Raw genomic sequence first — 25,407 nt, forward strand, 5'->3', positions numbered from 1 at the left:
CTACTATACTTTGATGTTGGTTTAATATACCATGTTTTATCAGCGGCATTAGAAACCACATGCAAACTGCCTATCAAGAACATGCCCTCTTTTATAACTTTCCATTGATATGGTTGAAAGAGACTGTATCATACCAAAGAATCCTGCACACTATTAAATTTCATAGACTTTCTTGCCAGTTTTCTTTCTTTCCATCTCCTCCTTATCCTCTGGATACTGATTCTTGTTAGATACAGTTCTATGGAACCTGTCTGCCCCTGGCAACTTGCCCAAGTGACCATTCATCACGTACAAACATTGGAAAGCTACTTATCTTTAGTTTTCATAACAGTAATATTAAACAGTTTCAAAAATTCATTTATGGAATGTGGGCAAGCCTGGCTTTTGCCAGCATTTATTGCCCATCCTGAGTTGTCCTTGAGAAGGTGGTGGTGAGTTATCTTCATGAACCTCTGCAGTCTCTGAGGTGTAGGTACATCCAAAGTGCTGTTAGGGAGAGAGTTCCAGGATTTTGACCCAGTGACACTGAAGGAACAGATATTTCCAAGTCAGAAAGAATGGTGAATGACTTGGAGGGAACCTCCAGGTGGTGGTGTTCTGAGGCATCAGCTGCTCTTGTCCTTCTAGGTCGTAGTGGTCGAGGGTTTGGAAGGTGCTGCATAAGGAACCTTGGTGAGTTCCTGCAGTGCATCTTGTAAATGCTACTAACGGCCACCATTGTTCATTGGTGGCGGAGAGAATGATTATGGAAGGGGTATCAATCAATAGACTGCTTTGTCTGGATGATGTTGAGCTTCTTGAGTGTTGTTGGAGCTGTACTCATCCAGGCAAGTGGAGAGTATTCCATCACACTCATGACTTGTGCCTTGTAGATGGTGGACAGGCTTTGGGGAGTCGAGAGGTGAGTTACTTGCCAGAGGATTCCTAGTTTTTGATCTGCACTTGTAGCCACGATATTTAAATGGCTAGTCCAGTTCAGTTTCTGGCCAATGGGGAACCCAAGATGTTGAAAGTGGGGGATTCAGTGATGGTAATGCCACTGAATGTCAATGAACACAGATAATCAGTTAAACATAACTTATGAGTTTAAACACTGCAGTTCTGTTTCTTGTCATAGGCTCCCCTATCCCTCTTTCTCACCCGTTGTGTTTTAATTTAATCTTCATCTATAATTTCTTTCCAATTTCACCAATTCCATTTTAATTTGTTTCTAAATTAAGTTCTAAGTATTTTCCTGACCTATTGTCCCCTGGGTCCCATTGTCCGTTACTGCGCATTATCAAATATAGAAACTCTATTGCTCGTCAGGTTGACACCCTGATTTGAGGACAAGTCTTTAACATGTTATTTCAATAAATGCTTCCCAAGAGGGATGTGGCGTTCCCACAAGATGATTTTTAGACTTCAAAATGTCAGGTGCAGGGAGCATACAGGAGGTTACAGATTCTATGAATTCCAGAAAAACTGAAGTGGGCTTGTGCCCAACGCTGCAAAAAAGTTAATTGATCATGCCAGAAGTAGACGGTACTGTTGTTTCATATTCATGAACTGCGGCTAATACTATATTGAACTGCTCTGGCGCACCCATGTATTCCTTGATTTTCTCTGCAGTCTTCCAGCATGATAACCATTATACAGTCATGATCACTTCCCAGCACTCTGTCTCCAATTGCCTCCTTCAGTAGAAACAGGGTAAACCCCGATCAACTCCTCTAATGCCTAGCACCAGAATTTTACTTGTTTCAGTTTTTCCTGTACTTGCAGCTAACCTACGTGTGTCAGTAAATGGCACGGCACCAATGTTATCTAATCAACAACAATGATTCTTGTTGGATATTGGTAATATAGCGATGTGTGCCATGATGTAAGTGACATTAGCAGTCATGTCCGAGAAACTGAGAAGAGGGCAAGAGTCTGTACAAGAGAGAGATGAACTTAGCTGGAAGCTAAGTACATCTCTCTCTTGTACAGACTCTTGCCCTATTGAGTAAATAAAGGAGTTTGTGAAGAATCATACCATAGTTACCTTAAGAAGTGGGTAACCTTCCCAATCCAGAACGTGTCACAAGGTAATCAAAGAATGATCCAAATACTACTCAAAGTTGAACCCACAAATCAATACCTTGCATTTATACAGCGGCTTTAATGTAGTAAGTAAGGAGCATTATCTAACACTGAGCCTCATAAGGTGATATTACAGCAGGTGATCAAAGTTTTGGGCACAGAAGTAGGTTTAACAGAATATTTGAAAAGAACGAGAGAAGTATAGAGACACAGTGAGATTTAGGAGGAAATTCCAAAGCTTAAAACCTGAAGGCACAACTGCTGCTGGTGGAGGTTAGAAAAGAAAGGATGTGCAAGAGACTAGAATTTACAGAGTACTGAGATCCCAGAGGTTGTAGGGTTGGAGGAGGTTACAGAGATGGAGAAGGCCATGAGACAGTTGGAAAATGAAATGTGAATTTTAAAATCAGGGCCACGATAGCATTTTGTTGAGATTCAGCATTGAACTCAAGTATGGGCGAAATTGTGTACTTTCCCATTTATGGATGCCCATTTATGTTCTGTATAATGCTATAACTTGTCCTTTCAGTCTCAAGTGGATTATTAATGCTGTGATGAGTCTTTATTACTGAAGATCACTGAAAATGAAATTTTAAAAATTTGGACCCTCGTTCTTTCAGATTTTACTTTTTTGGAGATTTAGGCTGGAACATTCCGGGATCTATTGGTCAAACTGAAGCCAGTGCACGTTTGAATGACCCACTGCATCCGCCATAGCAGAGCTGGAAAAATTTTGGCCTTAGTTTGATTTTTAACTTTGTTTCCTTTAGCTTCCTCTGTTTATTTTTCTCTCACTCTCTTATTTTCTTTGCTTCACATGCTGTAACAAGGATTTAAATATTACAACTTACACATTCTAGTTGAGAGTCACTCCTAAACATTGCTAGGTTTGGGTCAGCTGAGAGATTTAAATTTAAGAAATTTCAAACCGAGAACCTACCATTTCCAGTTCTAACAGAGGTGGGACCTTAGATGGGTGGCCAGTCTGCTCTCAGGAGGTAGGTAAGTGGATAAATGAAAGTTGGAAGGAAGATGTGTACCTCCATTTGAAAACCTTTCATTTTTAATTCAGGTCGGCCAGATTTACCTTCAGGAATGTTGTTAGATAAAGGGAGGTGAGCAGGTCTGAATCTATGAGGGAACTACATTTCAGCACAGCTATGTGGGCCAGAGGCACCAGGAGTGTTTCTTCTGGTCCAAGAAGTTACTTTGTAAACCCCCCCTGTGATTGTCTGCCTACCTCCATGAAGATTGGGCACACACCCGATCACCAGCCCCCCTCGATTGGACAACCACCTCTTCAACCACTATCTCCAGCCATCCTGAGAGTGGACAGGCACCCTGACCACCATTCCCAGCCAACCAAAAATGATAGCTACAAGAAACCACAAGAAACCATTTTTGCTCCTCCATAATCTCCCCCCAGCTTCTGCTGTAGTCTTTTCCACATGATAGACAGTCAGATTATCAATCGGGCTGCCTGTTCGGCCCATAAACATGAAAAGAATGTAAAAGGCACAAAACTGCAGGGTATCTGTACTTCCAGGTTTCTCGTTCAGGCTTTTCCTCCCTGCTCTGAATGCGCAACTTCATATATATTGGAGCCTGCATGTTTCAGAAATTATTGGTTGTTTACCTTGTTCATACAGGTGCCAGATGTCCTGTGGAGGGTGCCACGCTGCTCTGCCTTTCTAAACCTACAGGTTCCAGTCCAGAAGCCCACAGACTGTCTGTGGGCAACTTAATTCTGATGAAGGACCAACATAATTCATTCACTGCTGCATGGAAAATCCAGGCCATTATTCCACATTCCTCAGGCATGATGAAACAGTGCTTCGAATGTCTTGTTAAATCAGCAAGATATTCTTCAGTATAACCCAGAAAACATTTCAAAATGATTGGAGAGTGCTACATTCTCCATAATCTTGCCTTTCGTCGTACCCAGGACTTTGCAGCATGAACCACTTCTAAAAGTTAGAGCGACTTGCAGGGCTCGTTTCTTACAGCATGCATCTTTCCCAATAGCAGTCCTCACTACATTGGAGTTTAGAACGTTGAGGGAAGATCTTATAGAGGCATATAAGATAATGAAGGGGCTAGACAGGGTAGAAGCAGCGAGGTTATTTCCACTTACAATGGAAACAACAACTAGGGGGCATAGCCTCAAAATACAGGGGAGTCAATTTAGAACAGAGTTGAGGAGGAACTTCTTCTCCCAGAGGGTAGTGAATCTTTGGAATTCTCTGCCCAATGAAGCAGTGGAGGTTACCTCGTTAAATGTGCTTAAGTCACAGATAGATAGATTTTTAACCATTAAGGGAATTAAGGGTTATGGGGAGCAGGTGGGTAAGTGGAACTGAACCCACTATCAGATCAGCCATGATCTTATTGAATGGCGGAGCAGGCTTGAGGAGCTAGAAGGCCTACTTCTGCTCCTATTTCTTATGTTCTTATGTACATCCTCTTCGTGAGCAGGACTATATCACAATCCATCAGCAAGGAAACCTGGGAGGGGAATCATCAGAAAACAGGCCATTGCAATAATGACCAAGGCAGAGACTCAAGGTGGCTGCACAGTTCATCGAAATCTTACTTCGGGTTCTCCTCCAGGCTGCTCGGGCAAGTGGGGAGGTTCACTTCTCCCATGATGGGAGGAGGAGGAGACTTGCCCTTCAGACCAAGCCAGCTTAGATACTGATCACGGAGGTCAGCAGCCGAGCAGCCGTCCCTGGGACTAGCTCCAGTGCCATGCCAAAAGCAGGTTAACAACCTCAGGCAATCGGCCAGCTTAGATGCACCACACCTTGCTCTCTTTAAGGTTTTACACGTGGCAAGACATGAGGCTGAGCTTATTAGGAAGTGAAATGCTAACCTGGTTATTGTCGATGGAACCAGTCAGTGGCAGTTTCTGTCATAGGTACCTCGGCCTTTATGTGAAGGGTCCTGTTCTGTCACAATTTTGAATTGATTTATTATTGTCACATGTATTAGCATACAGTGAAAAGTATTGTTTCTTGCGCGCTGCACAGACAAAGTATACTGTTCATAGAGAAGAAAACGAGAGAGTGCAGAATGTAGTGTTACAGTCTAGGGTGTAAAGAAAGATCAACTTCATGCAAGGTCAGTCCATTCAAACGTCTGAGCAGCAGGGAAGAAGCTGTTCTTGAGTCGGTTGGTACGTGACCTCAGACTTTTGTATCTTTTTCCCTGATGGAAGAAGATGGAAGAGGGAATGTCTGGGGTGTGTGGGGTCCTTAATTATGCTGGCTGCTTTGCTGAGGCAGCGGGAAGTGTAGACAGAGTCAATGGATGGGAGGCTGGTTTGCGTGATGGATTGGGCTACATTCACGACCTTTTGTAGTTCCTTGAATCTTGGGCAGAGCAGGAGCCATACCAAGCTGTGATACAACCAGAAAGAATGCATTCTATGGTGCATCTGTAAAAGTTGGTGAGAGTCATAACTGACATGCCAAATTTCCTCAGTCTTCTGAGAAAGTAGAGACTATAGTGTCGGCAGGCGGGGACCAGGACAGGTTGTTGGTGATCTGGACACCTAAAAACTTGAAGCATTCAACCCTTTCTACTTCGTCCCCGTTGATGCAGACAGGAGCATGTTCTCCTCTATGCTTCCTGAAGTCGATGACAATCTCCTTCATTTTGTTGACATTGAGGGAGAGATTATTGTTGCTGCACCAGTTTACCAGATTCTCTATCTCATTCCTGTACTCAGTCTTGTCATTGTTTGAGATCCGACCCACTACGCTGATGTCGGCAGCGAACCTGAAAATTGAATTGGAGGGGAATTTGGCCACACAATTGACTCAGGCATGCTGGACACTGCCATGAATAGTGAACCTGCCACCAATATAGGTGTTACTTGTATATTTGTTGGATGATTAAAAATGGTCATCAATGTGCTTGCAACAAAAAGCAACCCAAAATGCAAGGGGAAAGGCAAGACAGACAGTGACATCCTGTACCTCTTAATCCTGACCCCAATGAGGAGGAGGCACTGATACGTGGAGGGCGTTCCATCTCGGGTGGCGAGGTGGGCCACTGACAGCTGGGCCACTGACACTCGGAGGACTTTGGGAGGGCCCAGGTGACTAAACATCCAGTGGAAGGTCCAGAGGCTTGGCACACACTAACACAGATGATGGAGGAATCCATCCAGGTCATAGGTGCCACCATGTCTCAGGCATGTGTGCACCTGGCATCCTCCATCAAGAGATTGACCAGTCTCATGGAGAACCATAGCCAGCAGACCACTTAGTGAATTCCAACTCCAGAGATGCTTGCAGACCAGTTCCAATAGTCGCAGGTTAAGCCAGTGTGTTCACAACCTCGGTGTTACTTTTGACACTGAGATGAGCTTTGATTTGATTTATTATTGTCACGTGTACTGGGATAGAGTGAAAAATATTGTTTCTTGCACGCTATACAGGCAAAACATGCCATTCATAGAGTACAGAGAGGAAAAGGATAGGGTGCAGAATCTAGTGTTGCAGTTACAGTAGAGTGAAGAGAAAGATCAGCTTAATATATGATAGGACCATCCAAATGTCTGATGACAGCAAGGAAGAAGGTGTTCTTGAGTCTGTTAGTGTTTTCAGACTTTTGTATCTTTTTCCTGATGGAAGAAGGTGGAAGAGAGTATGTCTGGAGTGTATGGGGTCCTTGATTATGCTGGCTCATATCGGTGCCGTCATTAAGATTCGCTATTTCCACCTCCGCAACTTGACCCATCTCATCTGCTGCTGAACTCTTCATCCATGCCTTCATTATCTCTAGACTTGACTATTTTAAGTTCTGCGCTCTTGTCAACTTGAGGTTAATTCTGCTCCCGTGTCTTACCTCACAGCATGCCCTATTATTCCCTTTCACCCTTGTGCCCGCTGACCTGAATTCGTTCCCTGTCAACCAAAGCCTTGACTTTGTAATACGCACCCTTGTGTTCAAATCCTTCAATGGCCTAACCCTTCCTTATCTCTGTAATTTCTTCCAACCCCATGATCATTAGGATAACTGCACTCCGCTAATTCTGGCCTCTTGTGCCTCCTTGATTTTAATTGCTCCACCAGTGATGGCTGTGCCTTCAGTTCCCTAGGCCCCAGCTCTGGAATTCCCTCCCTCGGCCTCTTTGTTTTTCCACATCTCCTTCCTCCTTTCATTCTTCAACCACGCTTTTGATCATCTGATCTAATATCCCCTCAATGCTTTGTTTATAATGCTCCTGTGAAGCACCTTGGGATGATTAATTATATTAAAGGCACTGGAGAGATGGGACATTGGGTGTTGGGTGTGAGGCACCAGGACTCACTGTCAGGTCCTTGCACACCTCAGCTGAGCAGTGAGTTACCTGTGTGCCTTGAAGCAGCAGAGGATGCCTGATGCATCTGGAGGTTCCCTTCAAAGACTCTGTTGTGGACAGCGGCTGCTCAGTCTCTCTGTCAGTGACGCCAGTGTCTCACTTAACCACAGCAGCAGAGGAGGCTCCTGCCTTCTTGTGGGGGAGGCCCTCAATTGGGCCGGAGCCCTGCAGGCCTCAAGCAAGTCAAAGGATGATGGCTAAGATAATCCTAAACCAAGGGGCAACATAGTCAGGCGCTGCCTCCATCTCATCTGAAAGTGTGGGGTAGAGCGTACCACATAAGAGTCCACAGAAGGGATTTATGAAGGGCAGATAACTGGAATTTATTTTGGAGTCATGGAGCCTTGCAAGTGTTTGTACTGACATTAAATATCCATGGTGGAAAGGTTTGCGATGATGCATCTCTTGTGGCCTGCTTGGACTTCAGGAGTACCCTGACTCCGTCAGTCTGTTGGTTAGGTGGAAGCTCACTGCATGGGATTGAGGCATTCTCTGTGCCAGGTTTCATTCACCAGGTTGGTGAATGAAAGAGGCAGAACGAGGGCTGTATAGTGGAATCATAGAATCCCTACAGTGCAGAAGGAGGTTATTCGGCCCATCGCAAGTGCACCGACTCTCTGATAGAATATCTTATCAAGGCCCCACCCCCACCCTATCCCTATGACCCCACGCATTTACCATGGCTAACCTATCTAACCTACACATCTTGGGACACTAAGGGGTAATTTAGCAGAGCCAATCAACCTAACCCGCACGTCTTTGGACTGTGAGTAGAAACCGGAACACGCGGAGGAAACCCACGCAGGTGTGGGGAGAATGTGCAAACTCCACACAGACAGTCATCCCAATCTGGAATTGAAGCTGGGTGAGGCAGCAGGGCTAACAACTGCCACCCGTACGGAGTCTTTATTGGATTTTATGGATCTGTTAGTAAACATCATGTGAACCGTGCCTATATTCCCATGTCCTGAACATTCTTTGGCTTTGCAGCACGGCACCTTGCCTGTGGTTCCCTGGGACTAATGCATCTGGTTATCATCTTCCTCCATGTCCTCATCAGAGGAGGAGGCATCATGCTCAACAGTATCCTCATCATACAATCCGTAGGCCAGATTGTACAAGACACAGCACAGCACACTGACCCTTGGGAAATACAGAAGGGCTTCACCCTCTTTCTGACTCTCCTTCCCCTGAAGCTGATGCTGTGGTTGTCCTCCTGGTTGCTGCTGCCACACTGCCCATGGCTGTGGCTCTCTGATGCTGTTCAAAGAACAATACAGCACAGGAACAGGCCCTTCGGCCCTCCAAGCCCGTGCCGCTCCCTGGTCCAAACTAGACCATTCTTTTGTATCCCTCCATTCCCACTCCATTCATATGGCTGTCTAGATAAGTCTTAAGCGTTCCCAGTGTGTCCGCCTCCACCACCTTGCCTGGCAGCGCATTCCAGGCCCCCACCACCCTCTGTATAAAATATGTCCTTCTGATATCCGTGTTAAACCTTTCCCTCCTCCCCCCCCCCCCCCCTTCACCTTGAACCTATGACCCCTCGTGAACGTCACCACCGACCCGGGGAAAAGCTTCCCACCGTTCACCCTATCTATGCCTTTCATAATTTTATACACCTCTATTAAGTCTCCCCTCATCCTCCGTCTTTCCAAGGAGAACAACCCCAGTTTCCCCAATCTCTCCTCATAACCAAGCCCCTCCATACCAGGCAACATCCTGTGGTAAACCTCCTCTGTACTCTCTCCAAAGCCTCCACGTCCTTCTGGTAGTGTGGCGACAGAACTGGATGCAGTATTCCAAAAGCGGCCGAACCAACGTTCTATACATCTGCAACATCAGACCCCAACTTTTATACTCTATGCCCCGTCCTATAAAGGCAAGCATGCCATATGCCTTCTTCACCACCTTCTCCACCTGTGACGTCACCTTCAAGGATCTGTGGACTTGCACACCCAGGTCCCTCTGAGTATCTACACCCTTTATGGTTCTGCCATTTATCGTATAGCTCCTCCCTACATTATTTCTACCAAAATGCATCACTTCGCATTTATCAGGATTGAACTCCATCTGCCATTTCTTTGCCCAAATTTCCAGCCTATCTCTATCCTTCTGTAGCTTCTGACAATGCTCCTCACTATCTGCAAGTCCTGCCAATTTTGTGTCGTCCGCAAACTTACTGATCACCCCAGTCACACCTTCTTCCCGATCGTTTATATAAATCACAAACAGCAGAGGTCCCTATACAGAGCCCTGCGGAACACCACTTGTAGAATCTCACTAGCTGTTCTGTCTGGAGACAATACACATCTCTTTAACCTGTGTTGAATGCTCCCTCCACCCACATTGTCTGTACCTTTAAGACCTGGCTGGCTTTAGAGATTCGCATTCTAATCAGTATTCTGTAACTTGATTTCTGTGTCTGTGCACTGTTTGAGAGCACATTTCCACTCCATCTGACGAAGGAGCAGTGCTCCGAAAGCTTATGGTATTTGCTACCAAATAAACCTGTTGGACTTTAACCTGGTGTTGTGAGACTTCTTACTGTGAACACCACTAGTCACAGGCCTCCAGCCAGAAAAAGGCCCTTCCACTACCACCCTCTGTCTTCTGTGACCAAGCCAGTTCTCCACCCATCTAGCCACCTCCCCCTTTATCGCAGGAGGAACTGAAAGCTGAGTAAATGTGCCCCATGGCATGTAGGTTCACTTAGTTTCCAGGCCTCTCTTCATCCCTCCTTCACCCAAACAAGTGCCAGCACCAAGATGGCATGCTGCCAGCATACCCCCAGAGATTTGGCACCTTTTCCCCTTCTGTCTGACTATGCCAGTGTTCATATTTTTCCACCCTCCTTGCCAAGCCAAAATGCAATGGCTGCCATTTGGAGCCAGGGCTAGCCTCCTACTTGCTTATCGCCTCCTGATACCTAAGGAGGCTCTGAAACCCCATGGTTTCCGTGCACTTCCAGAAAAATCAAAAAGAAAACCCCTCGCAAAACTTCATAGAATTTTTATAGTATGGAAGGAGGCCATTTGGCCCATTGAGTCTACTGACCACAATCCCACCCAGACCCTATTCCCGTAACCCCACATATTTACCCTGCTAAACCCCTGACACTAGGGCCAATTTAACATGGCCAATCCATCTAACCCGCACATCTTTGGACTGTGAGTAGAAACCGGAGCACCCGGAGGAAACCCACGCAGACATGGGGAGAATGTGCAAACTCCACACAGACAATGACCCAAGGCCGGAATTGAACCTGGGACCCTGATGCTGTGAGGCAGCAGTGCTAACCACTGTCGCCCTTAAATCACTCAAGGCAACTTAAGTCACTTGCCCATTAAACAAGCTTCATTACCTGCTCACCACATGCAAGTATGTAGTTCTCCCATCATTATGGCCATCCTTTGCAATATCCAGTTCCAACATGAAGATGCCAGCCTTCCCTCCCAACACCTCCTGGAGTGATATCCTCAGTCTCCTGGTTCACCCCCACTGGTCGGTGAAAATTCATCCAATTAGATACCAATGGATACAAAATTGGTTTCTTGACAGGAGCCAGAGGGTGGATGTAGAGAGTTGTTTTTCAAACTGGAGGCCTGTGACCAGCGGTGTGCTTCAGGGATCAGTGCTGGGCCCACTATTATTTGTCATTTATATTAATGATTTGGATGAGAATATAGGGGGATGGTTAGTAAGTTTGCAGATGACACCAAGATTGGTGGCATGGTGGACAGTGAGGAAGGTTATCTCCAATTGCAGCGGGATCTTGATTAATTGGGCCAGTGGGCTGACGAATGGCAGATGGAGTTTAATTTAGACAAATGCGAGGTAATGCATTTTGGTAGGTTGAACCAGGGCAGCACTTACTCAGTTAATGGTAGGGCGTTGGGGAGAGTTACAGAACAAAGAGATCTGGGGGTGCATGTTCATAGCTCCTTGAAAGTGGAGTCACAGGTGGACAGAGTGGTGAAGAAGGCATTCGGCATGCTTGGTTTCATCGGTCAGAACATTGAATACAGGAGTTGGGATGTCTTGTTGAAGTTGTACAAGACATTGGAAAGGCCACACTTGGAATACTGTGTGCAATTCTGGTCACTCTATTATAGAAAGGATATTATTAAACTAGAAAGAGTGCAGAAGAGATTTACTAGGATGCTACCGGGTCTTGATGGATTGAGTTATAAGGAGAGGCTGAATAGACTGGGACTTTTTTTTCTGGAGCGTAGGAGGCTGAGGGGTAACCTTATAGAGGTCTATAAAATAATGAGGGGCACAGACAAGGCAGATAGTCAATATCTTTTCCCAGAGGTAGGGGAGTCTAAAACTAGAGGGGGCATAGGATTAAGGGGAGAGATACAGAACTGTCCAGAGGGGCAATTATTTCACACAGAGGGTGGTGAGTGTCTGGAACAAGCTGCCAGAGGAAGTAATCGAGGCGGGTACAATTTTATCTTTTAAAAAGCATTTAGATAGTTACATGGGTGCGATGGGTATAGAGGGATATGGGCCAAATGCGGGCAATTGGGATTAGCTTAGGGGTTTTAAAAAAAAAGGTCGGCATGGACAAGTTGGGCCGAAGGGCCTGTTTCCATGCTGTAAACCTCTATGATTCTCTGATTCTACCCACAACATTCTGTCCTCTGCCTCTAATGTGTTCAGATGTGCTGGAAAATGGACACTGCTGCGAATCATGAATGCCTTCGAGGGTTGTGAGCCAGGTGTGCAGTGGGTGCCCATGTTCTCGCTGTATGTAACCTTGAATCACTAGAGCTTATCAAATATTGAGGTCACAGTGGACACTGAAATTCAGGTTGCATGACAACTGCCAGGAAAGCAGGTTTTCAAATCCATTATACTGAGCAGGTAGTCACACACAGGCTGAACAATAACGTCTTCGGAGTTCATACATGGAGCTCACTCATTCACTGATGATTGTAAAGTTGCATGTATGTCATCAATCTGCCCTAGATTTCCTGCCACCATGGAGAAAATGATATAATTGCTCTGTCAAACAGTGAACTGGTCAAATGCTTTATGCAGCAATGTGCTATAACCTGACTGATGTTAAAGATGTTCCCTCGGCTCCTTGGAAAGAGCCAGAGGCAGAAAAGTTCAAGACAGCTGAAGGATTTAACTTCACATCCTCTTTTTTTTTTTGTCACATCCCTTTGGTACGTTTTCTGAACATATGGATTAGGTTTGGCATGCATACTGATGGCATCCAACTCTACCACACCTCCTGTGTTGTCAGAGACTTTTCAGAGACCCAGTCCTGTGCTTTCCTCACTTTGAAAGTTGGAAAGACATAAGCTGATTCTGTACCCTCACCACCTTTGCCACGCCCCTAACTCAGTCACTGTCTCACACTGAAGCAGACTGTTCACAGCCTCAATGCCCTATTTGAAAATCATAAGAGCTGAGTTTACAACCCCATCACAAAATCGACAAAACTACACCTCTATGACACCACCATTTTTGTCCCTGCCTCCACCCACCTTTTGCTATAATCCTTATCCATGCCTTTCTCACCTCCAGACGTGCAGTACCCTCCTGACCAACATTTCATTACTCTGATGTCTTGTGCAATGCCTCATTTTTGCTTGGTATGTCTTTAGCTGCCTCAACCCTCACTCTGGATCTTCTGTTCCATCGTTCTGCCTGTCCATCTCCCTGTCCTTCTTTAAGACCCTTTCTAGAACCCACCCCTTTGACCAAGTTGTTGTCATTTTCACTATAACCGACAACACCATGTATACTCTGGATTATGGCTTGGATAACCTCCTGCATTGCCACACAGCCATTGACTCCTTGCTGAATCAAAGCCTTCCAAGCCTCTTTAAGATCCAGATATTAGTGATGCCACCTATTTAACAGCAGATAGCTACTTCTCTCTTGTGATTTTTCCTCATGTCCCTGGAACTCAGCTGTTTTTCATCAGGAGTGTCAAGTGTTCATTATCCGATTTGCTTGGGGCCGCTTACATTTCAGATTTCAAGTGATTTCAGTTTTCAGATACTGCCTATAGGTCTAGGCCTACTTAAATTGTGATGGTCGAAGCCTAGGTTGGCTAGAGTCTAAACTTAACAAAATGGCTAGAGAAGTAAGGTGTGCCACTGAATAATAAATACAGGCTATCTGTAATATGTTCCCACCCATGGCACCGTCTGTCATTCTGTGTAGGAGAGGGTTTGCAAAGTAAACAGTGTAGACAAGCAACTGTTGCCACACTAAAGGTAGTGTGCGATCGGCAAGGTTTATGTGGGCTTGGGTCGAGTTGGCTCAGGTCAGAGGCTTCCTGCGCTAAAGGTCACCAATGCTCAGGTCAGCTCAGATCGCATTGGCTCAGGTCAGAGACTTAGATGGCCATCTTGAGCCCACTCTTGCTCTCCGTGCAAATGCCAATGGGAGCTCAAGATCCGGAAGTTGCGGATCTTGTCGGCGAGATCGCAATCTCGAATCTTCCCCGCCGCTCACTGGTGACATCATCAGGTTCATGCGCATAACAGGCGTGAACCCGCTTTACAGGCATTTCAATAAATTTTAAGATTTTAATTTCAAAGAAGAAATAACGAGACATCAAGATAGAAATTGTCCCACTGGGAAGACGCAGCATGGGTTCATGAAAGGCCGGTCATGTTTAACTAATATTGTGGAATTCCTTGAGGACATTACATCGCAGTGGACAACGGGGAACCGGTGGATGTGATATATCTGGATTTCCAGAAGGCATTCGACAAGGTGCCGCACAAAATACTGCTGCATAAGATAAAGGTGCACGGCGTTACTGGTAATGTATTAGCATGGATTGAGGATTGGTTAACCAACCGAAAGCAAAGAGTGGGGATAATTGGGTGTTTTTTTGGTTGGCAATCAGTGGCTAATGGTGCCCAAGACCGCAAGGAACTACAAAATGTCGTGAATGTAGCCCAATCCATCACGCAAACCAGCCTCCCATCCATTGACTCTGTTTGCACTTCCTACTGCCTCGGCAAAGCAGCCAGCATAATTAAGGACCCCACGCACCCCAGATATTCTCTCTTCCATCTTCTTCCATCAGGAAAAAGATGCAAAAGTCTGAGGTCACAGACCAACTGACTCAAGAACAGCTTCTTCCCTGCTGCTGTCAGACGTTTGAATGGACTTACCTTGCATTAAGTTGATCTTTCTCTATACCATGGCTATGACTGTAACATTACATTCTGCACTCTCTTGTTTCCTTCTCTATGAATGGTTTGCTTTGTCTGTATAGCGCGCAAGAAACAATACTTTTCACTGTATGTTAATACATGTGACAATAATAAATCAAATCAAATCAAATCAACCTCGGGGATCAGTGTTGGAGCCGCAAGAGTTTACATAGATGATTTAGAGTTTGGGACCAAGTGTAGTGTGTCAAAGTTCGCAGATGACACTAAGATGAGTGGTAGAGCAAAGTGTGCAGAGGATACTGAACATTTGCAAAGGTAGTTTAAGTGAGTGGGCGAGGGTCTGGCAGATGGAGTACAATATTGGTAAATGTGAGATCATCCATTTTGGTAGGAATAACAGCAAAATGGATTATTATTTAAATGGTAAAAAATTGCAGCATGCTGCTGTGCAGAGGGACCTAGGTTTCCTTGTGCATGAATCACAAAAAGTCGGTTTGCAGGTGCAGCAGGTAATTAAGAAGGCAAATGAAATTTTGTCCTTCATTGCTAGAGGGATGGAGTTTAAAAACAACGAGGTTATGTTGCAGCTGTATAAGGTGCTGGTGAGGCCACACCTGGAGTACTGTGTACAGTTTTGGTCTCCTTACTTGAGAAAGGATATACTGGCACTGGAGGTGCAGAGGAGATTCACTTGGTTGATTCCGGAGTTGAGAGGGTTTGCTTGTGAGGAGAGACTGAGTAGACTGAGACTATACTCATTGGAATTCAGAAGAATGAGGGAGATCTTATAGAAACATACAAGATTATGAAGGGAATAGACAAGATAGAAGCACTGGTGGGTGAAACTAGAACTAGGGGGCATAGCCTCCGAATAAAGGGGAGCAGATTTTGGACTGAGTTGAGGAGGAACTTCTTCACCCAAAGGGTTGTGAATCTGTGGAATTCCCTGCCCAGTGAAGCAGTTGAGGCTACCTCATTGAATGTTTTGAAGACAAAGATGGATACATTTTTGAACAGTAAAGGAATTGAAAGTTATGGTGAGCGGGTGGGTAAGTGGAGCTGAGTCAACAAAAAGATTAGCCATGATCTTACAGAGCAGGCATGAGGGGCCTAATGGCCTACTCCTGCTCCTAGTTCTTATGTTCTTAATCCGCCCTATCGCTGCCAGCAGTTGACCCTGGCCGTATACTGACATTGTACCGGCATGATGTCACGCTAGTGTGGATTACAACAGGTTCACCCAGACGTGAACCTGTTGTGGGGAGTCTCCCGGGGATGTAAAGGTAAGTATAGCCTCTGGGGTAGAGCCTGGCAATGCCCCCTGGCACAGATTGGTATTTCCATGTTAACACCATGCCCATGCCAACTTGGCAGTGCCAACCCATGCCAAGGAGTGGGCCCCAGTGGGAGCCTCATGGGGAGATTCATTTAGATTTAGTTTGGGCCAGGAGAGGACTGAGGAGCAGGGGAGACTGGCTATGCCTGTTGAGGTGCAATGGGGGGGGGGGGGGCAATGATTTGGGAGGGGAAGGGGAGAGTGAAGAGGCCAATGATGGGGAGGGGGAAGGGCCCAATGATCGGGGTGCAAAGAAGTGCCGACTCCAATCGAGGTGGGGGAGAGGGGGCCCTGAGACCTACGTGGTCGGCTGGGAGGAGATTTACTCAGATTATGATCAGAGTGCTCTTTAAAGATGGTGCCCTGATCTCTGTGCCGCGGGGTTTTGCCACAGTGTTGTGGCCCCACCCCCTTCATGACAGCGTGAAACATGCCCCTTGATTTTTATAGGCAGAGTGTTGTAAAATCTGGAGAGAAATTTGACTCGTTTTTCTGGAGAGAAACACACTGGTTTTCTTGCCGGAAATAACAGTCTACCATTTTTTGGTAAGCTTTCGTCCTTCCTGCGTTATCATAAATTTACTTCATAAATGAATAAAAAGAAGCATGGATAATGAGATAACACCTGCTGTGATAACTCAGTATTACAGACAGGGTTAAAAGGGCAGAGACATTCCAACGGGATGGATAAGTGAAATTCATCCGAGATGTAATACCATAAACTTTTCAATGTGTTTCCTGGAAATGATGCACCATACACGTACAGTGATGCCATTTATTCCACAGTGCAGGACCTGTACTTGAATAGTTTTTCCTCACATGAACAGATGGCTGTTTAACTTCTTTTCTCATCCACAGGAAAATGTCAACATTGATGAAGCGGCTCGATGTTTGGTGAAACACATCATCGCGAGTGAGAATGACCTTGCGCAGTCTGTCGAGTCTGACATTGTCACCCCGACACTCAATTCCTTCAGAAGCAACGGCAACTGCTCAGCTTGTTTTAAGTCTTAGGTCGGGATCTTGCTGTAACGACAGGCCTGTTACAGCTTCCACACTAATGTCTATCTTTACAGCTGGAACTTTATTAACTGGAGCCTGGAGGGAGGTGGGCTTTTGAGAAATGTGAATGAATTGAACGTCCCTTTCACTCACAACAACTTGCATTTAAATAGCACGTGTTTAACATAGCAGAACGTCCCATGGTGCTTCACAGGAGTAAGAAACAAAAGGAAGCCTTATGACATGAAAACAAAGTGTCAACAAAATGACTAACTTTAACGAAGACATTGCCTTTATGTTTTGGATACAAGCAAAACAAGGGTAAAGAAACAGTTTTGACAGGGGCAGCATGGAGGGATGATGGCAGATTGGTGATTCCAATGGAATGTTGATAGGGTGTATAACAGGCGACTGATTTACCCCCTGCCCGTCCTCTACCCCTGCTAAAGTTGAATTTCACCTTCCAGGTGTCATTTTCCTTCACCAGCAATGAGTCACCTTTTCCCAAACAGAATCACACGTTTTGACTGCACTTCATGATTCTTGTGGGTTTGCCAAACTATTTGTGATGGCACTGCCCTTTCACTTGTCATTCCGGTTTTTGAAAAACAGATTCATTCAAACAGTGAACACTGATGCCATCTGTGGGGGGAGGACAGGAAGGTGATATTGAGCAGAATGCTTTGAGGAAGCTGTGTGCATGATTGATACAGTTACTAAAATTCGAGGTTAATGATATTCTCCTAATGATGCTAACCTCAGTCCCTCATGCTGTCTGATTCATTAACTCTTTCAAGATGATTTTTTTCCTCACCTGGAAGTATTAACTCTGCAGTCAGTTGTGCCTCAGTTGGTAATACTTTTTGCCTCTGGGTCAGAAGGCTAGGTTTAAGTTGCACTCCATGAGCATATCCAGTAGTAAAAATAGCAATCTGCCATCAAGTCTCTCGCTACAGACCATACTAACCCCATGGACAGTTCTGGGGTTCTTTTGTTTTGCTCCAGAACTTTCTATTTGGGTCCCGTCGATTACAGGCCCTGATCATGAATAAGTTAAAGTAAAAGTCAGGTTGAAAGTCAAAGATGGTAGTGTTTGTCAAACAATCAAAGTCTAACAAGTTAAATACAGTGGGAATATTGAGAGCTGAGGCGGTGGTGAAGAATTAACTAAATCATTGATATAAATTGTAAATGGCTGACAGTTGCGCACTAATCCTCCACTAATTATGCTGCGCTATCCTGAAAATAATCTCCTCATTCCTGCCTATTAATCAATCCTCAATCCATGTTAATAAATTACCCCAATTTCATAAGCCCTAATCTTTGATAACAGCCTCTTATGTGGCACCTCATCAATTGTCTTCTGAAAATCCAAATATACTATAATCACTGGTTCTCTCGTATCTTCCCTGCTAGTTACACTTTAAAAAACAATCAGACAGACCTCTTAAACATGATTTCCATTTTATAAAACTTTGTTGATTCTGCCTAAACATATTACGACAGCCTCAATAGATTCTAACATCTTCCCTATTCTCAACTCAGAGAGTCTACCAAAATTATTCAAATCTTTTCGAAGCCACAAAATCAGCCTAGATCAACCCCCTCCTCATCCCCCCACGAGGGGGGCATTTCCAGTTGCTGCTGCTAACTGGTAAATCAAGACCTATAATTTAATCTCCGAAGCACCACAATGATCAATTTTTAGCCGTTCATCAATAGGACAATGAACAGAATTTTGACCAAAATACTTAGACATAGAGAAAAGTAGTGTTAGCTATTTCTCAGCGATCGTTTACACTAGTGTAGCAATCGCTATTATTCTCCAGGGATGTATTTCCTTGGAGTTTCCCAGCTCTGTCACGGTAACTCCAGCAGAAGTGCTATGGAAACCCTGTTTACAGGCATAAATTATGTTCTCTCCTGCTGCTGTAACAGGGGAGGAGGAGAAGCTTTGATGAGATTCGCTCACATTGTCATGTGTGAAACATTCCTGACGTACGAAAGCGGCTAAATTATTGTCTTGAAACACAAGAGAGTTTTAGCTTTCTTGTCACCTCTTCTAACCCTGGGGAACTGATATTGCTGTGATGTAAATGGGATGGTTCGAAGAGAGAAGTGTTAATATCTGTTACTAATGATTGCAATGATTCATTTCTTTGAGAAGAAGGTGAAAATGCCTGGCTTTGGTATTTGAGTCAAGTGTAATGTATCGATTTCGATGGAGGAAGGTTTGCGACTTTTTTTGATTGGCATTTTGGAGTAGAAAATTATGTTGCAGAAAATTGGAAATATTGCAAACATAACAAAAATGCTTAACTGTTAGGTTTAGAGAAAGAGACTGTTCAGGTACAACTCAAAGTGAGGTTTAGAGAAAGAGACTGTTCAGGTACAACTCAAAGTGAGGTTTAGAGAAAGAGACTGTTCAGGTACAACTCAAAGTGCTGCTTTGCTGCATTGCTGTTTGTGGTGTGACACTGAATTACTGTTTACCACAGTGTATAACTTACATTTTTATACTTTTGAACAGGAAGTCTTTTGTTTGCTTCATTTGTCTGAGGTAGAGGCAAGAAACAATTAGACCAAGGCATGGAAAATGTCTGCTTGCACTGGAACAATTCAAATGCTGCATTACTTTACAAGAGATTAACATGGGGGCGGGGGGAGGGTGTTCCAAATGAAACTTGAGGCTCAGATCCCAACAGTTCAGAATTTGACTCAGGGCTCCGGTATTTATTTTGCCCAGGAGGGTTTCAACACTGAATTGTTAGAACAGAATAGAATAGAATAGAAGCCCTACAGTGCAGAAGGAGGTCATTCAGCCCATCGAGCCTGCACCAACAACAATTCCACCCAGACCCTATCCCCGTAACCCCATGCATTTACCCTGCTAATCCCCTGACACTAACGGTCAATTTATTATGGCCAATCCATCTAACCCAGACACCTTTGGACTGTGGGAGGAAACCGGAGCACCCGGAGGAGACCCATGCAGACACGGGGAGAATGTGCAAGCTCCACACAGACAGTGACCAGAGGCTGGAATTGAACACAGGTCCCTGGAGCTGTGAGGCAGCCGTGCTAACCACTGTGCCACCGTACCGCCCATGTAAATATATAAATGAACAATCTGGGCCTTTAGCCTTTATTAACTAAGCTGCTTGGTCCCTGTTGGAAAGTGATCTAAACAGGTGAATCTAAATAATTGTAGCTGCTTATAAACTTGCATGGTGAATCAGACATGGTATAAATCTCAGACTCTATTCACCTCCCTTTCTCTGCAGTTCAAAATTGTAGTAATGGCTTCTGGAGTGCATATTGGGTACAAGGATAATATTCAGTGATACACAGTTCGAGGAAGCACACAAAATAATCACAGTTAATGTATTATGTACATTTTGATTAGCAGTTGTGTGAAGCTTATTTAGACATAAAACCTTCCCGTGTCTGTTGTAACGTGGACAAAGTTCACGCTTATGATAAAGCAAAATACTGCGGATGCTGGAATCTGAAACCAAAACAGAAAATGCTGGAAGATCTCAGCAGGTCTGACAGCGTCTGTGGAGAGAGATTTTCAAGTCAGAGTGATGAAAGGTCATTCCAAACTTGAAACTTTGGCTCTGTTTTCTATCCACAGTTGCTGCCAGACCTGCTGAGATTTTCCAGCATTTTCTGTTCTTGTTGTTGGAGCTCATGCGTACATCTGTTTCTATGGCTAGTTCTTCCTGGAACAGGTCAGCAGAGGCTACAGCTTGTGGGTTGCTGCTTCACAACTAACATGGCTGACCAGGAGACTCTCCTTTTACCCCCTGCCAGAGGCAGAATTTGCAGGTTAGTAATCAACTGTTTGGCCACATTACAAACACATCTTCCATGGCCATTACGGCTTGGAGTGGGACACAAACCCGGAGCTTCTGGCTCAGAGGCAGGCATGCTACCCTCTGTGTCACAAGCTTTCCTTGTGGAGCTTATTTCTGGAAGGTTAAAATGTCTGTCTTTCTCTGCATTCCCCAGAAACCCCAAACCAGTGGGAGCACTCCAAACTTAGGAATGCGGGGAGGTGGGAGCAACCCAATCCCAAGACCCAACGGTGAACTGTTGGGAAGTGTAGCAGGAATGATGCTGGTTTTCTGTGATATGAATTTGTACGATAATACAGCTGTTGTGGTTTGCCGAGAGGCAAGGGGAAGTGACCGTTTTAAGTGCTGAGGCTGCAATCCCATTATCTTTCACTGATGGAAGGATGCCAGTCAACCAAGGGTAATTGTGGGCGTGACCCCGAGCTGTATTACTATGGGTCTTTCTTCACAAACAGCTGGTATACTGCCCCACACCATTCAGAAGATTTTTTTATGTAACAATATTAGCAATGGTAAAAAGACGCTTCTTTTGGGCTAAGACTGTGACAGATTAGATGATTCCATTTTAATAATGGGGTTGCGTGTTGGTTTAGTGGGCTAATTTGTTCTCCAGATCTTGGATCAGTAGTGGAGCAGGACTATTGCCCATTCATATCATTTCTCTACTAACTCACTGCCATTTTCTCCAGTATGTACAGAGTGGGTTTGGGACAGTAATAATATCACCTCTGAAAGCGTATTCATAGAACATAGAACATTACAGCGCAGTACAGGCCCTTCGGCCCTCGATGTTGCGCCGACCAGTGGAACCAATCTAAAGCCCCTCTAGTCTGCACTTTTCCAATATCATCCATATGTTTATCCTATAACCATTTGAATGCTCTTAATGTTGACGAGTCCACTGCTGCTGCAGGCAGGGCATTCCACGCCCTTACTACTCTCTGAGTAAAGAACCTACCTCTAACATCTGTCCTATATCTCTCACCCCTCAATTTAAAGCTATGTCCCCTCGTGCTAGCCATCACCATCCGAGGAAAAAGGCTCTCACTATCCACCCTATCTAATCCTCTGATCATCTTGTATGCCTCTATTAAGTCACCTCTTAACCTTCTCTCTAACGAAAACAACCTCAAGCCCCTCAGCCTTTCCTCATACGATTTTCCCACCATACCAGGCAACATCCTGGTAAATCTCCTCTGCACCCTTTCCAACACTTCCACATCTTTTCTATAATGCGGAGACCAGAACTGTATGCAGTACTCCAAATGCGGCCGCACCAGAGTTTTGTACAGTTGCAGCATGACCTCCTGGCTCCGAAACTCAATCCCTCTACCAATAAAAGCTAACACACCGTATGCCTTCTTAACAACCCTATCAACCTGGGTGCCAACTTTCAGGGATCTATGCACATGGACACCCAGATCCCTCTGTTCATCCACACTACCAAGTATCTTACCATTAGCCCAGTACTCTGTATTCCTGTTACTCCTTCCAGTGAATCACCTCACACTTTTCCGCATTAAACTCCATTTGCCACCTCTCAGCCCAGCTCTGCAGCTTATCTATGTCCCTCTGTAACCTGCCACTTCCCTCCGCACTGTCTACAACTCCACTGACTTTAGTGTCATCCGCAAATTTACTAATCCATCCTTCCACGCCCTCATCCAGGTCATTAATAAAAATGACAAACAGCAGTGGCCCCAAAACAGATCCTTGCGATACGCCACTAGTAACTGAACATATTCGCTGGCGGGATGCAGGGAAATCTGGAACGGTAGCATTTTGAAAGTAGGTCTTTGTGCAGAGTATCAGGCAGCCATGGCCTGAATGTCTGGACGTGCTGGAAGAACTTGCAGATTATCCAACATTCCCTGCACGGGGATTGGGGTGGTAGGGTGGGTTCGATAGAAGTAAGAATTAGGAGATCAAGGCTGTTGGTCACTGAGGGGAGGAAATCGCAGAGGCAGAGGGTTCAGGCTGCATGAAGAGAAGTGACTGAAACAACCTTGTGAGGGAAGAACAGTAATGGGAAGGATTGGGTAAGTCACCCTTTATTTGAAAAGAATCCTCACGTGTGGTATCCTCTCCTTTCTGTGGCTTCTCGATGTCCTGTCAGCATCCTGTCCTTCCTCTCACCTTGCCTCATGCTGTGAGGAGGGGTTTACTACCGCCTTCTCTTTTCATCACCACCTTCAGCTTCCAGCAACAACAAGCCTTTCATCATTGCAGCGTTGTGCAGCAGGCAGCTTGATTCACTGATTCTCGAGGTATTAGCTGGGCTGTATCGCATGGCTCCACTAAATTTAACCTGACTTTTTGGAAGTGTAAGCTATGACTGCAGGGATAGCCTTGATCTTTAATTAAACACCCTGACACATGACTGGGTGAATGTGGAGTGGTATGATGAATTGTTACTGCCTGGAAGCTTCCTGGGTATCTGACATTGATGTTCAGGAAGCAGTGACTGACAACACACTCTAGCTGTACCTGAGAGAATGAAAGTCTTCCCTGCTCATCAAATAGAAAGGGTTTTCATACAAGACAGTGCGACCTGTGTCCTACCTGTTAGAATGCTGAAGGCTTGGAGAAACTGGATAGCCCTCGCTCTTTTTATTCTTTTCAATTCATTGGAAAGGAGATTAATTGCATCACTTTTGTGAATAGGGCAGCAGTGTTTCTTTTGACATAATGCTGTGTTTCTGCCTGACTAATGCGGCAACGGTCATCTCACTCTGCCCAGAAGGCTCCAGTTACAAAGAAATTCAAAAGTTAAAATTTATTTATTAGGTAGGCTTACATTAACACTGCAATGAAGTTACTGTGAAAATCCCCTAGTCGCCACACTCTGGTGCCTGTTCGGGTACGCTGACGGAGAATTTAGCATGGCCAATTCACCTAACCTATACATCCGTATAACATACTTCCTCAATAACATACAACTGGTAAGGGTGTTCCAGAGGCCATCCCAACTGAAAGAATTAGATCTGGACAGATTGCGATTATTGGGAATAAAGCGAGGGGTGAAACAGTGATTCTTGTGGAGCCCAGAGAGAGGTATTCAAGCTCATCCTGGATCCATAATGATAATTTTGACAGTTAAGTCTTCGACACATGTTCCTCTTTCTCACAAAATGTTACTGAGAAGAACATCCACAGCACACGTCGAGTCCAGGCCATTGAATTTGCATTGGGGTCCTACAGACAATGACAATTTGAATGGATTCAGGAAACCCTTGTCTGAAGCTGATGCATTGGCAGCTCATAAAATTCCTGGTATTAATATAGCTGTGAGTGGGAAATATGCAAGCATAGCGGGACTGGCGCACTGTAGTTTTGATACTGCTGCTAATGCACTTCCATTGGGCAGAGGAAATTAAAATCACCCCTGTTTAATTTAGCACTCTAATAAGTCTTGTGTAACATCACTAACATCTCAAATCAGTGCGGTTGTTGGTTTATAATTAAACCTATAGCTCTTCGCATTTGCTGAGAGAACTTTATGAGAGAATACAAGGGTTTTGTGACAGGCATTTAAATGGAAAGAATACAGTGCCCTATTGCCGCTGGATTCTGTTTATGATTTGTAATAAAATTGAAACAAGCACATTGATAATGGCAGCAGCATGCTGCAAAAGGACAAACTGGTTTTCTGATTTGATGTCTGTGTGTATATCCATGTATCAGAACTGAGTGTTTTGTTAATGATGATACTATAACTGTTGTCAATGGCTCTTTCACTGACCTACTCAAAAGCTACTGAAGTAAGCGTTGAAATAAGACTTGAGATGTGTTCAGTGTGGCTAACGGATCTGGCAAGTGTCTTCAAGACAGTACCTCATAACCCATATTTTTCCACATATGAACTAGCTTCTTTCCTCTAAGAATGAGTGGTGTGTGCTGATCCAGTATTTAGCCAGTATCTATTGTGTGTGTGCTGTTATTTACATGAATCAATACAGATAAGATGTCATTAACACTCACTAATGCTGATCCTTCCATTTTGGGCCGTGTGCGTGCAAGAATGCTCAGAAGTATAATGCAGGTTTAAAGTTCAAGTTTAAATGTTTATTACTTGTGTCACCAAATATCAAGTTTTCCATGTAAACAAATGGAATCATTCAGATAGTAGGAGTTGATTATGCACACTCACAATCTTACCATTAACGATTGTAAAGGAAAACACAAACATTTTTGTTTGAGGAAGGTTCATCTTTATTCTGAAACTCCAATGAGGGCAAATTTCAGTAGACTGTAGCTTTCATCAACAAATAACTGGCTGTAAAGTTGCAATTTATACTGTGGAGTGAAAGTATATGTGAACTATAAACTAGGCAAATGTGTATTCACTGCTGTAATGGAACCTACTTAAGATAGTTGCTATTTAAGAAAACTTTAATCTTTTGTAGTTTCTTGATATGTTAAAAAGAATAAAGTACATACTGGCTCAGAAACCACTTTGTGTGATTAAACGTTACTTTCTTTCTTGATGGATTTCTTCTCAATTCAACCAGACGATTAATTATATTTTCAGTTATTGAACACCCTGAACATTTCTAACTGAAATTATTGGCAAATCCGCAGGTAAGTTCAAATTTTAAAAAAATTGTTTATCTTTAC

General features: G+C 44.4%; 1 protein-coding gene across 1 annotated transcript in view; it reads left to right on the forward strand.

Annotated features, from left to right (window-relative positions):
* Positions 1–25,237, forward strand: part of rab38a (RAB38a, member RAS oncogene family) — a 74,263-nt gene extending 49,026 nt beyond the window's left edge. The window contains exon 3 of the mRNA XM_078221816.1: positions 16,787–25,237. Within this exon, the coding sequence (XP_078077942.1) occupies positions 16,787–16,942 (156 nt within the window). The 3' untranslated portion in view covers positions 16,943–25,237. The remainder of the gene's footprint in view (positions 1–16,786) is intronic.
* The last annotated feature ends 170 nt before the right edge of the window (positions 25,238–25,407 follow it).

Source organism: Mustelus asterias, chromosome 10 (genome assembly GCF_964213995.1).
Source record: "Mustelus asterias chromosome 10, sMusAst1.hap1.1, whole genome shotgun sequence".
Lineage (NCBI taxonomy): Eukaryota > Metazoa > Chordata > Chondrichthyes > Carcharhiniformes > Triakidae > Mustelus > Mustelus asterias.